The following is a 12,533-nucleotide window of genomic DNA, read 5'->3' as shown; positions in this document are numbered from 1 at the left end:
ATTGTGGCTCCTTTACGTCTCTTAGTCTGCTGCAAAGTTGTGGGGATTACCAACTCCAGCCGGAACCTCCTCCGCCAGAAGACCAACCGCCGAGACCTCCACCAGAGGACCAACCGGAGCCGCCACTGCTTTTCCAGCCGGAGCCGCCACCGCCAACACTCTTCCAGCCACCGCCGCCACCACCACCACTCTTCCAGCCACCTCCACCACTCTTCCAGCCACCGCCGCCACCTCCACCACTCTTCCAGCCACCTCCGCCCAAGCTGGACAGAGCCTGTGACTTCCAGCCGCTCAAGCTGGAGAGGGCACTGGACCAACCACCTCCGCTGCCGCCTCCACCATGGCCTCCGCCTATTGAACTGACCTTCCAGGATGAAGCACCACCGCTCGAACTTTTCGGCCAGCCACCACCACTACCACCAGAGGACCAGGACTTTCCACCGCCTCCTGAGGGCCAACCACCGCCTCCGGAGGACCAACCGCCGCCGCCACCTCCACCGCCGGATGGCCAAGCACTTATGCTGATCTTACTGGGCCAACTGCTGGCGCCTGATGACCAACCGCCACCTCCAATGCCACCGATTCCACCTCCGCTACTGCTCCAACTGCCATGAGGCTTGGCATAGACGCTGACGGCGGCAACGCATATCACGACCAGAACGACCAGACGAAGTGTTGATTTCATCTTGCTTCTGCTTCTGTTAACAACTAAAGTCTTGCTGGGCCCACAGCCGGCTATTTATACTGCAGCGCACATCTGAGATTAGATTCTAGCCGAGTCTAGACGCGAGCCCCAGTCGTATAATCAAATGTAATTGCCAAATCTGCAAGCAGCTTACAATGGCGAGCCAGAGTGCTACCATGCGTCTACACGGAACCAAAATAAAAAGAACTTGAAATTCGACGCAGCTCAGAGGTGAAAAAGAATTGAAGTTTCCAAGAAGGTAGGTTTTCTTCAAGGGGATCCTAACCCCACTTTCTCGGTCTGTGCCATTCTTCTTTATAAGATGAAAGGGTCTACTAGAAAGTCTAAATGCTTGCGACAGGCAGGAGTAGGAGTGGCACACTCCAAGTTGTAGGTATAAGCCTCTATAACTTTAAAACCAAAATAGCTAGGGACATCAAACTGATAAGGTAGCCGCATCTGCTTTCTAGTTCCCATGGGAACCATATATAGTACGTTTTAGATGAATAACTGTGGTGTCGGCGAGAAGAGTCGTTTATATTGTAAAGAATATTGTAAAGATGCGGTCGTCTTGAGTATTTCTCTCAGTGTAATGTAATGTTCGCTTACCGAAGAGCTGGCGTTGGCTGGCAATCGGCTAACCGCGACGCTTGAAAGCTATGCGGTGGGCCTATTGTGCCGACTCTTCGTCTCAAACGCTTTGTTACGACGGCACGACATAATGGCGTTGCAACGCCCCCCAAACCAGCCATCCAGCCAGCCAGCCAGCCAGCTCACCATTTCGTCTCATTGCATCGCCCCCAAAGCAAATTCAAAGCGAACGCAGTCGCGAATGCGCATGCGCACCTGACTTGTGAGCAATTTGTTTCTACTGCCAATACGATCTTCAATTTATTGGCGCACTGCTTTATGTAAAAACTCTTGTCAAACCAAATGAGTAGCCGCTTGCCTGACAAATGGATTTATTTATCGCTTTCCATTATTTTGAATGCTACCTGCGACCATTAACATTAAAATTAACATTCAAGTGCGGCCGGCCACACGTGGTGGGATCCAACCATCAATGCCACTTACCCAGCATTGTTGTTTATTTAGTGACCCAGATGGTTAGTGGTTATGCGAGTATACAATAGTGGTTATTATGATCTAGTATTCTCTCTCTCTCTCTATGAACGAATTGAACTTTACTGACAATTTTCTTGTTGCCAAATGGGAGCACAAATCAGGTCGTTGAGTTAAATTAAAAATGTGAACTTCTTGACTCTTGCACGTTCGAGGCTAGCCAACACGCCCCATGCACAGCTTCAGTTTAGTGCACTAAGCCGTTGATTGAATGGCTGAATGGATGGCTGACTCACTGACTGACTGACTAATGGACTATCAATCAATTTTCGAATAAAAAACTGCACCAGATGTCAGAGTTACGCAATCTTTGAGAATTTCTGTTGCCAAAAGCCAAAAGGTGCAAATCATGATCGCGTGACATCGCCAGTAGAGCTGCTCGCGTGACAGAAACTGATGTGACGATCACGCACATTTATGAAATCTTTAAAATTCGTTGACTTCTTTTTTACCATTTTAGGAAAGCAGAGGCGTTTTTCAATTTTATTTGTTACCATTATTCTGAACTATGCAGACTTTTCCAGTTTAAAACCCAACAATAATAAAAATTATTTATGTAAATGATTCTTTTTGAATTCAACTAAAATCTAAAAAACGTGTTATAGGTTTGAGGTGCATATGCGTGGCAGGTTCCTGCTCTGTGATCAAATTATGTGAAATCAAAATAGGTAAAAGAAATGTAATACCGATAAACTCTCGAGCGATTTTGAAATTGGTGAAACTGGTGAATTGTGTAGAGAAAAATCGCACTTAAGACAATGATATTTTCAAGTATTTGGCATAACAATTCTTTTTCGTGATCTCTGTGCGATAGCATCGTACATCTCTAATTGAAGGCACCAGCCCAACCATCAGAAGGTAAGCAATTAAATACTTGTTAGGTTACGTTTCAAAAACTCCAATTTGTATTTGAATTGAAAAAAAAAGGTGGTTAAAATGCTTAACGGACCAATCTAAAAACTAAAAAAAAAATAGAAGTGGTTTTTTTTTTGCTTAAACACTACAGAAGAATTGTTGCTTTTTGGCTCCCGATTTGCACTAAATGTGGATTTTCCAGGTAGGGCGCTTTTTTGTTTACCAGCCACCCTTTTGCCAGCCGCCACCGCTGCTTCCGCCTCGAGCGCCAGAGTAGCCGCCGGAGTAGCCGCCGGAGTAGCCACCGGAATGACCGCCGGAGTAACCGCCAGAGTAGCCGCCGGAATGACCGCCGGAGTAGCCACCGCTGCTGCCCTCGCTAATGACCTTGACAATGATAACCTTCTCAGCGGGTGCAGCATAGCTAGCACCACCAGAGTGGCCACCACCGCCGGAGTATCCACCACCGCCGGAGTATCCACCACCGCCGGAGTATCCGCCACCGCCAGAGTAGCCGCCACCACCGGAGTAGCCGCCACCGCCAGAGTAGCTGCTACCGCCCGAATAGCTTCTGCCGCCTCCTTGTCCACCACCAAGTCCACCGCCTAGTCCGCCAAGCTTGCTTTGCAGCAATTGTGCGATGCCGCCCAGGCCGGCACCTCCACCGCCGCCGCCGCCGCCGCCGCCACCACCACCGCCGCCGAGTAAGCCTTCCAAGGAGCGTTTCTGCACATTGTGCGCGTTCGTCGCGGCCACAACCGCGAAAGCGATCAAAATAACAGCAAAGGATCTCATGTCGAGTGCGTAGCGATGCGAACAATCGAGCGGAAGAGTTCAACTAATTCTACAGCCGCACTATCAACGCACATTTATACTCAATTCAATATTCAAATTTCGAAATTCAATATTCAGAAATCTTGCAGAACTCTAACACATATTATGCAGATGTGTACACACATCTGTATTCATGTTTGTTTGTTGGTTTGTTTGATTGTTTGGATACGGCAGACAAATCGGCGCGACAGAGACAGCGCAACAAGTTCGCAATTAGAAGCGATTGATGGACACGCGCGCATGCGCGATACCCATTCCGATTCGATTCGATCCGATCCGATACCGATCTGCCGGTGCCGGCACAACACACCTCATAATAACCCACATTCAGATGTATGCTGTGGGCCATTGTGTGCTGTGTATTTGTGAGTGCCTTGTCCGGCCGCTGGCGGGCATTGTTTGTGTTGGCGGCTTCTTCTGCTCAATGCTCAGCTTATGCAAATTATTGAGTGATCGCGGGCGCGCGCGCGCGGCCGAATGGCTGACTGTCTGACTGAGGAACTGACTGACGGACTGACTGACGGACTGACTGACAATTGATTGGCTGAAAGTCAAATAAATTAACAGTGTTAGCGTTTAATCACAACAGGCTCATGGCAGTGGCAAACACTTTAAAATCATTTGTGAGCCGCGAGAGGAAGCGCTCGCTCGCACAATTCTTTCAAATTTCTGAGTGGCAGCCGAGTTGGCGCAGCCATTAGCAGTGACTTGGTGGCCCATTGATTAATGGACAGTTTGCAGTCACAGTGCGCTTGCCGGACAAGTGTTTGCTCTTTTGTACAAATACAAGTAGTTTTCAAACAATATGTTTTAATTGAGGGCCAAACCCAGCCAAGTGTTATTTGTCTGCTGTTTCTCTTTGTGGTTTGTCAACTTATCTAATGTTGTTCGTGCTGTGCATGAAATTGTAATGGGCAGGCGACGTTAAAGGAGAGGAGCAGGCTGCGAGATGCTGCGATAGCGATAACGATAACGTTAGCCTTCATCAATAAGAAGGACGGCCGGCGCTGAGCAGGAAATCTATTCGTCAGCTGCTCGTGCCAATGTCTTCATGCTGCTCACTAAATTAGAACAGCTAAGCAAGTGGGACAAGAAGAGGAGCAGCCTATTAGATGCTGCGATAGCGATAACAATAGCCTTAATTAACTTGTCGCACAGCTGGACTGCTGCTAGAAGCGGTGGCCAGCGCCAAGCGGGAAAATTGCGAGACTTCAAAGAGGAGACAGTCCGATAACAGCGCCACTGCTAATACAAGAGCGTACGCCATAAAGTCGAGCAAACCCGACAGTGAAACACCCTTTACCCAGACAAACACCCTGCACTGAGTTATACAAGTATGCGCCTATAACAGAAGCAAAAAGAAGAATAAGAAGAGCGAACTTGATGCTGCAGTTTGTGGGCTAAAAGTTTTTCTAAAAATTTACCGCCTTGGATGAAACAAAAGTAGATAATTGTATATAGATTACTTGTGCAATGTTTGGTTTATGTAGCTTTTGAAATGCGAACACTATTGACGAAATTATGTAGCGTGGCAAAAGGGGCAAGAGGGGTGAAAATCAAAGAAGTAAAATAAACTCGTGTTGTCTGAATATTATAAGAGTCTACATACCAAGTTTGGGGAATGTGGCTTCAACCGTTTCCGAAATCCAGGCGTTCATACAGACAGACGCGGACAACCATGCCTGTTACATACTTTGCCCAAATCTAATATACCCTTTTTACCCCTTGGGTACAGGGTATAAAAAGTAGTATGATCGTGCGGTTCATGAAATTAGAACAGTGCGAGAGAGGGAGAAGCTGCCATAGCGATAGCTAACCTTCAGCAATCAGTCGGGCTACCATAAGGGTCGGCACTAAACAGGAAATCTTTTAGACAGATGGCGGCCACTGTTTGGCATTAGCATAACACATAATTCCTGTCAATTTTTAGCATAAGTAGCCATTGTTGCTGTTGCGCGCACATCATCACTTAAAAATACATTCAACAATTTGTTTGCTTGTATCTTTTGCTAGAATTAATGCTAATGCCAAAAACCAGTTGCTCGCTCGTAGGTCTCTAGGTCTTCTCAGCCAGAAAGAAGTGTGGCCCGAAAACGTTCTAAGCTTTGCACACACATTTGCATAGCCGTTTGAAAAACTCGCCACATGTACCGGAATCATATATACATACTAAGTATGTGTATATACTGTACGAGTATATCTATCTGTTTGTATTTTAGTTATAGTAGGTACTAAAATTGTTTTGGGATCAAAAATAAAGCAACAATGCTGGGTCGGCACAGACTTCAAATTGTTTAAACGCTTGAGAGTTCAATGCACTTGATATTGATTTATGGAAACTGTCCCATTTCACAGCCCGTTTTATGCGGATAATTTTTTTCTACACAAACATACATACGCACGCACATATATATATATTTGTGTGTGTTTGTGTGTTTGTTTTCATGAATATGTATTTATGCATACATTCATATGTGAGCTTAGCATGAGAAGATTTTTTGTAGCTTCTTTGTTTCAGCTTCCAACAATTAGTATGCTGAGTAAAATATACCCGTACGCTTCATCTTGTGAGGTGTGCTAAGCGAGCAGTATTATTGGTTCGGCAAGGGGGCTGCCGCACAATCTACTGCCCACCTATTTTATTTCCTAGGTCTCCAATTGATATGATGATCTGAGCTGCGTGTCTTCAAGTCTTCTGGCTACAAATGATTCTTGTAGATCTATTGCGATTCCTAGGTCTCCAGTTGATATGACGATCTGAGCTGCATGTCTTCAAGTCTTCTGGCTACAAATGATTCTTGTAGATCTATTGCGATTCCTAGGTCTCCAGTTGATATGATGATCTGAGCTGCGTGTCTTCAAGTCTTCTGGCTACAAATGATTCTTGTAGATCTATTGCGATTCCTAGGTCTCCAATTGATATGACGATCTGAGCTGCGTGTCTTCAAGTCTTCTGGCTACAAAAGATTCTTGTAGATCTATTGCGATTCCTAGGTCTCCAGTTGATATGACGATCTGAGCTGCATGTCTGCAAGTCTTCTGGCTACAAATGATTGTTGTAGTTCTATTGCAATTCCGAGGTCTCCAATTGATATGACGATCTGAGCTGTGTGTCTTCAAGTCTTCTGGCTACAAATGATTGTTGTAGTTCTATTGCAATTCCGAGGTCTCCAGTTGATATGACGATCTGAGCTGCGTGTCTTCAAGTCTTCTGGCTACAAATGATTATTGTAGATCTATTGCAATTCCGAGGTCTCCAGTTGATAGGATAATTTGATCTACGTGTTTCCAAGTCTTCTATCGATAAGCAGATGTCTGCAATATAAAAGAATCTGTCGTTAATTCTCCAATATTCTATTTTTAGTACTTCGTCCGGATATTGAATATTATAGCACTTACCGCTAATATATAGAATTCAGCGACCTATCTAATCTTCTTTGGTCCTGAAGCTATCTTCATCAAATTTTACACAAGGCTGTTATATATTATAGCTACCATAGGCGGATTAACTTCTTTGTCTCTTAAGCTATCTCCACCAATTTTAATATATAGCGTTTCTAATGACGTCACCACGTATTTTAGAATTTAAATCAAATCGGACTTAAAAGAGTTTTTGTATGAACAACTCCAATCTTCCTTAAAAAAATATCGAAAAAGTAAGATTTTCAAAAATTTTGCTTACAAACTGCATTCAAAGCTAGAAGCTAGCATGCCCATTTCTCTGCGATATACTTGTATGTGATCCGATCAAGACCGTAAACGAAGCCGTAACGAATACGTTGTTGATGACTTGTATTTTTCAATCAGCTTAGCAGCAGATTAAAAGGCAATCATATGTTGATGGCACACATAAATTGTGTTTGTGTCTGTGGCATAAAATCACAACATTTGCATCTATAATTTGCAGTTATTTAATTGATGATTTGCAGCGAAGTGACTATAAATAGCAATTAGCCATGCACTGTTCAAATGTTCGTTCTATTCTCAATATTCCTGTCAAAAACTCAGCAAACTACTGGAAGTCTTTTCGAATTTTCACTTCTCCGTCCGTAACTAATATGTAGTCCGTGTTTGAATTATTCTATAATTAGAGAAGAAGTATCACTTCAATCCTACAACAAAGTTTTTTACTTAGAAGGATTAACTTTCCATATATTAAGACCATGGTCCCCAGGGCGACTTCTACCGCTTATTTCGTTACCCCCTGCTTGATTTGACGAACACCCTATTTCCCACCTTACCAGCCTTTGCAACAGCTGTGATTTATGTACTTTATTTTTTATTTCTAAGTCGAGTTCGTGACCCAGTGTATTGATCTGTTGTATTATATTGTCGCCTGATTATATCGCTGATCAACGGATCAAAAGTGGCAAGTCTCTGAAAAAGTGCTTTTGTACTTTCTCACATATAGGGCTTAATAAAGTGCTCTCTTTATAAAAATTTGAGCAGAATAAAAGACAATTTTTATTTATTATTTTAAAAATATATTTCTTTGAATTTGTACAACTTTTTTTTTGCAGTGTAATATGTGTAGGCTATGCAAAATATGTTTAGAAGCAAGCAGAATAATGCAATATATTTTCTTATCCTCGGTTCTGGTTTATTTATTACCAAACAATCACGCGAAAGGCATATTAAAAAACAACAGCAATTAAGAAAAAATTACATATACCAATAAATAATGGAAATTATCAATTATTGGATGCTCGGATATTAAATCATTCCAATGCGAAATAGCCATTCATAGCTTACAACCTTAGCGTCAAACGAGAACGGATAAAAACTATCGAGAAAAAGACATTTTATGTAGCGATTAGAAAATGATTTTTTGTGAAATTCCCAAGATCGAAAATTTGGTAAAAAATATCGTCCGTCGTATTTCATCTTGCTGCAATGACTATGTTTCGCAAATGTACATTTTTCAAAAATAAATTATACTTACTACACTTACTTACATATACAAGTATGTATATATAACAAGACGAATCGAAACGTTTCATTCCTCTAACTGTTCAACTGTGTGAGAGAACTTCAAGAACTTTTGAGCCACAGCAGCTGAGAAAACTAAACTTGAATTTGCATCAAAATGAAGTCACGATGAAAAAAATCACTCCTATGATGACTTGTTTGTTCACGCAAATCTTTTCTTTGGGGTATCATCCTAAACTTTCTTTTATATGGGTGCTCTATAACGATTGTCGCAGAAATGAATCTTGGCTCAAAAGACTTGTTTGTCTTAAGTAAATCTATGTCGGCTAACTATATCATAAAGCTGCCATAGAAATGGACACAGTTTATTGCAGTTTTAAGGGTGATTTCAGAGTATGCAAGAGTCGCAATGGCACGAATTTAAAGTTCTACTCGTTATGTTGATTTAACCGACAAACATAATAAATCAAAAGACTTCCTTTCCTTAATTTCAATTAAGTCTGCATGAGACCTGAGGCAGATTTAATCTTAAGGTTTCTTTTTTTTTTTATGTTACGGTAATAATATTTTGTACTATTCCACACACATAAAAGCAAGTAGGGCATTACTATACTTATTAAAAACAAAATATTGCTGCAACTTTAGTACCGGTTTGGTTGAAATTAATTAACAAGAATTTTGTAATCCTACTCTGAAGGACGACGTCGCTGTCAGCTTAACTTCCTGACAAGCAACTGAGTTGAACGCAACTTTCACTTTCTACAATCTTCACCTGACATTGAACTGCCTTAACCCCTCGAATCCAGTGCACACGTACTTACGTATACTCGTATATGTATATTTGTAGGTAAAGAGCACCAAACTGGTTTAGCTCAGGGAAGGGTTTTGTTTACTTGTTTTTTGTTGACGGTTTTGTTGGACTGCTTTTAGGCTGTTTGAAAAAAAGACGGACTGCTCTTCAACCATAAAACTTCAACTTAGTTTAATTATTTATTAAGGGCACATTGGTTCAACTATATGAAAAATGAAGCACTGCTTCAGAACTCTTTGTAGACATTTAGGCAAAAAATTCCTTCTAAAATACGAGATAATAGAAAAATACTGAATAATTGTTTAAACACCGTAGAGACAAAGTTATGATAACTCAGGCTGTCAAGGCAAATAAGACTCTTGTGATGATAAGACAATCTACAAAACTAGAAGGAAAGCCGCAACACAAGGGCTAAAAAAGAATGAGCAACACAATTATAAATAATCTACATAAACAGAATTACATCGATTACAAGATCAAACGATACTTTCTTGCTCTGATTGGGAAAAACGAGTTTGGAGACTCCGCACCTAAAAGTATGCTAGTATTTGTTGCTTAACAACTCAGCCGGTTGTCGAATTTCTCAACACTGGCAAAATAATGCATGAAAAGCAGACTAGGAATTGTTAATTAAATACGGAATTCACCGAAAAAGGTTAACGTTTTAATGTTGAAAATAAATTGACAACAAAAAATATAAAAATTAATTTTTTTCTAATATCTTTAATTTAATTAATTTCAAAAGGCGCGCTCGCTATTCTCAACTGAATAACTGAAATGATCTAAAATTAATTAATCTAAAATTAAAAATGCAACAGATAGAAGGAAGCGGGGCAAACCACATGTGATAGGCACAGGTGTAAAGAGCATATTCGTGCGTCATCCTGCTCATCTGTTCGACTGTATGATTAGCGAGAACTTTTAAACCACATCAGCCGGGGGTACAAAACTTGGTATCTGACTTTGTTTAATCCACACACATTGCAAGTTTATAACAAACCAAACCAATCCGGAATTAAAAATCGTAATAAAATTGTTTTTGTTCATGCAGATATCTTAACCACTTTGACGCTTGGTTTCAGGATCGTATTGAAAACAACACGTTTGAGTTATGTTCAATTATTGGTCACAAACACAAAGTTCCTTCTATCGGTCCGGTTATTAAGAAGTTCGATAAAATATGGACCTAACTAAAGCAGTTACTCATCGGTATGTGGTTCTACCAAAAAAAAAAAAAGGTACGATTAGCTAAGGTTAGGTAAGGCCAAAAAGGGCCAGCTAGGAAAACGTAAGGTGAGATATGAGTTATGGTCGTACTTTCGCTACTAAGTCTCTAATCTTGCCAAGAGGTCTTTGATATTAATAACAAACATTAATAATAATTAATAAGAAAACCCTGTTTTTTGTTTTTTTTTTTAATTTTTTTTAATAAACAATTCCATCAACTTAAAATAATTAATAGAGTGCGGGAAATAACAAGTTGTATGTTAAATCTTTCGGCAACCATACCACTGCGAAAGTAAACATTTCAGGTAATTTCTGACAGTCCGCTGCTTTACCAGCTTGGTGCCCAACCGCCTTGTGGAGCCCAGCCACCGCCGCCATAGCCGCCATCGGAAATAACTTTGACGATTTTAACGGCGCCACCACCGTAACCACCGCCGTAGCCACCGCCGTAGCCACCAGATGACCAGCCGCCGCCGCCGCCGTAACCACCAGAGCCTTGTGAGATCACCTTTACGATTTTAACATCGCTGATGGCAGCTCCGTGACCACCATGGCCGCCGCCGTAGCCACCTCCATAGTCGCCGCCATAGCCACCTCCATAACCACCTCCATAGCCACCGTCAGATACCACTTTGACGACTTTAACAACGCTACCACCGCCGTAGCCACCAGACGACCAGCCGCCACTACCGTAGCCGGAACCTCCTAGGAAACCAGCATGGGCCGCACCGCACACGGCAAGCAAGCAAAGAAATACCTGAAAGACGAAAAGATTAGGCATATTAAAAATCTAGTGCCATAGTCCTATACTTAAACTAAGCCTCCTTTGCACCGACATCTATGTACATGATATAACTGCAGATGATTTTGAAAACTCATGAATACCAAGTCTGCTTTCGATTTGGTGATAGAACTACAAGTTTTTGGTGCAAAATTAATTTTCGCTCCGATCCTTCCTATGGGAGCTATAGGATAAAGCATACCAATTTCGATAAAACTTTAGATTATAGTGGACGACCATAAAAAATATCCAATTTGTTAACAATATCTGTATAAAGAAAAAAACTTTCACTACTAAGAATGTTTTCGGCATCGATCCTTCCTGTAGCTGTCATACTATATGTACACCGATTCTAACGAAATTACAGCTTATGATGAGATACTACAAAAATTTTGTAAATAGCCAGTTTGCTAGAAATTTCTGTATGAACAGTGAAATTTCTTCCCTTATGAGTTTGTTTTTACACCAATCCTTACTATGATAACTACACAAAATAATGAAGCTACATATGATTTTTAATGAACTTGTTCTGCACAAGGATGAAACAAGTCTACATACCAAGTTTGGTGTCCCTAGCTGTTATGGCTCAAAAGTTCTCGACGTTCATACAGACGGACAATCGGACATGTCTCTTTCGCTTTGTTTCGTCCTGCTAAGTATATATATATACCCATAGCATGCCTGTCACGCCTTCTTCTGCCTCTCAAATACATTTTGACATTTTTAGTAAAAACTTTCCTCCTTCGGGATACACAGAGTTAAAAAAAAGCACACACGAGCACACACATTAAAAAAAAAAGAAAAGAAAAGAGACCAAGCCATGCACACGATATTTCGAGCAGGACAACAGGAGGAATACGCACCTTCATGTTGTACTTTTGCACCGATTGGGTTGGTTGTTTTGGGTTTGTAACTGCCTTAAGCGATCTACGCAAGCGCCGACTTACAACTGTGCCCTGTAGAGCTGTTGGGTCTGCTTTTATGAAACGCGGCCGGTCCTCAAGCAGCCGTCGGCAGCAACAGCAACAGCAACATCATCATCATAATCGCACCATCATGAAGCATCATGAAGCGGTGGTTACCGCAACTGAGGCGTTGGCGTCGGCGTGGACGTTGCCGCCGCTGCTCCAACGAGCATACAAGCATATGCTAATTTATGACACTCTAACTGCTTGTCCACACGACGACGCCGCCTCGGTCACAACCACTGTCTGACCAGTGCACCACCAGGGCCACAATCGATCGCAGCTAAGCGACCCATAGCCACATGCACTACCAATTTCCCAAGG

General features: G+C 41.9%; 2 protein-coding genes across 2 annotated transcripts; both read right to left on the bottom strand.

Annotated features, from left to right (window-relative positions):
- Positions 1–46: 46 nt before the first annotated feature.
- On the bottom strand, positions 47–685 carry LOC115633394 (loricrin). The gene has a single exon (XM_030530837.1). The coding sequence runs from the start codon at positions 683–685 to the stop codon at positions 47–49; it is 639 nt and encodes a 212-aa protein (XP_030386697.1).
- A 2,196-nt stretch (positions 686–2,881) lies between these two features.
- On the bottom strand, positions 2,882–12,113 carry LOC115633393 (loricrin-like). The gene is made up of 5 exons (XM_030530836.1): positions 12,108–12,113; positions 11,133–11,220; positions 11,010–11,057; positions 10,807–10,958; positions 2,882–3,388 (listed from the first exon to the last, which is right to left on the bottom strand). The coding sequence occupies exons 1-5, from the start codon at positions 12,111–12,113 to the stop codon at positions 2,882–2,884; spliced, it is 801 nt and encodes a 266-aa protein (XP_030386696.1).
- Between the last annotated feature and the right edge of the window lie 420 nt (positions 12,114–12,533).

Source organism: Scaptodrosophila lebanonensis, unplaced genomic scaffold, assembly GCF_003285725.1.
Source record: "Scaptodrosophila lebanonensis strain 11010-0011.00,11010-0021.00 unplaced genomic scaffold, SlebRS2 tig00001418-arrow-arrow-pilon, whole genome shotgun sequence".
Taxonomy (NCBI): domain Eukaryota; kingdom Metazoa; phylum Arthropoda; class Insecta; order Diptera; family Drosophilidae; genus Scaptodrosophila; species Scaptodrosophila lebanonensis.
This window is presented reverse-complemented; position numbering and strand designations above follow the sequence as displayed.

Bases quoted from the DNA above. Each gene is read 5' to 3' on its own strand.
- LOC115633394 (XM_030530837.1), bottom strand. From the start codon at position 685: ATGAAATCAACACTTCGTCTGGTCGTTCTGGTCGTGATATGCGTTGCC.
- LOC115633393 (XM_030530836.1), bottom strand. The intron at 11,058-11,132 runs GTGGCTACGGCG...GTGGTTATGGAG, and splicing joins TAGTGGCGGCTGGTCGTCTG to GTGGCTATGGCGGCGACTAT. The intron at 3,389-10,806 runs GCACCAAGCTGG...CACAATGTGCAG, and splicing joins GGGCTCCACAAGGCGGTTGG to AAACGCTCCTTGGAAGGCTT.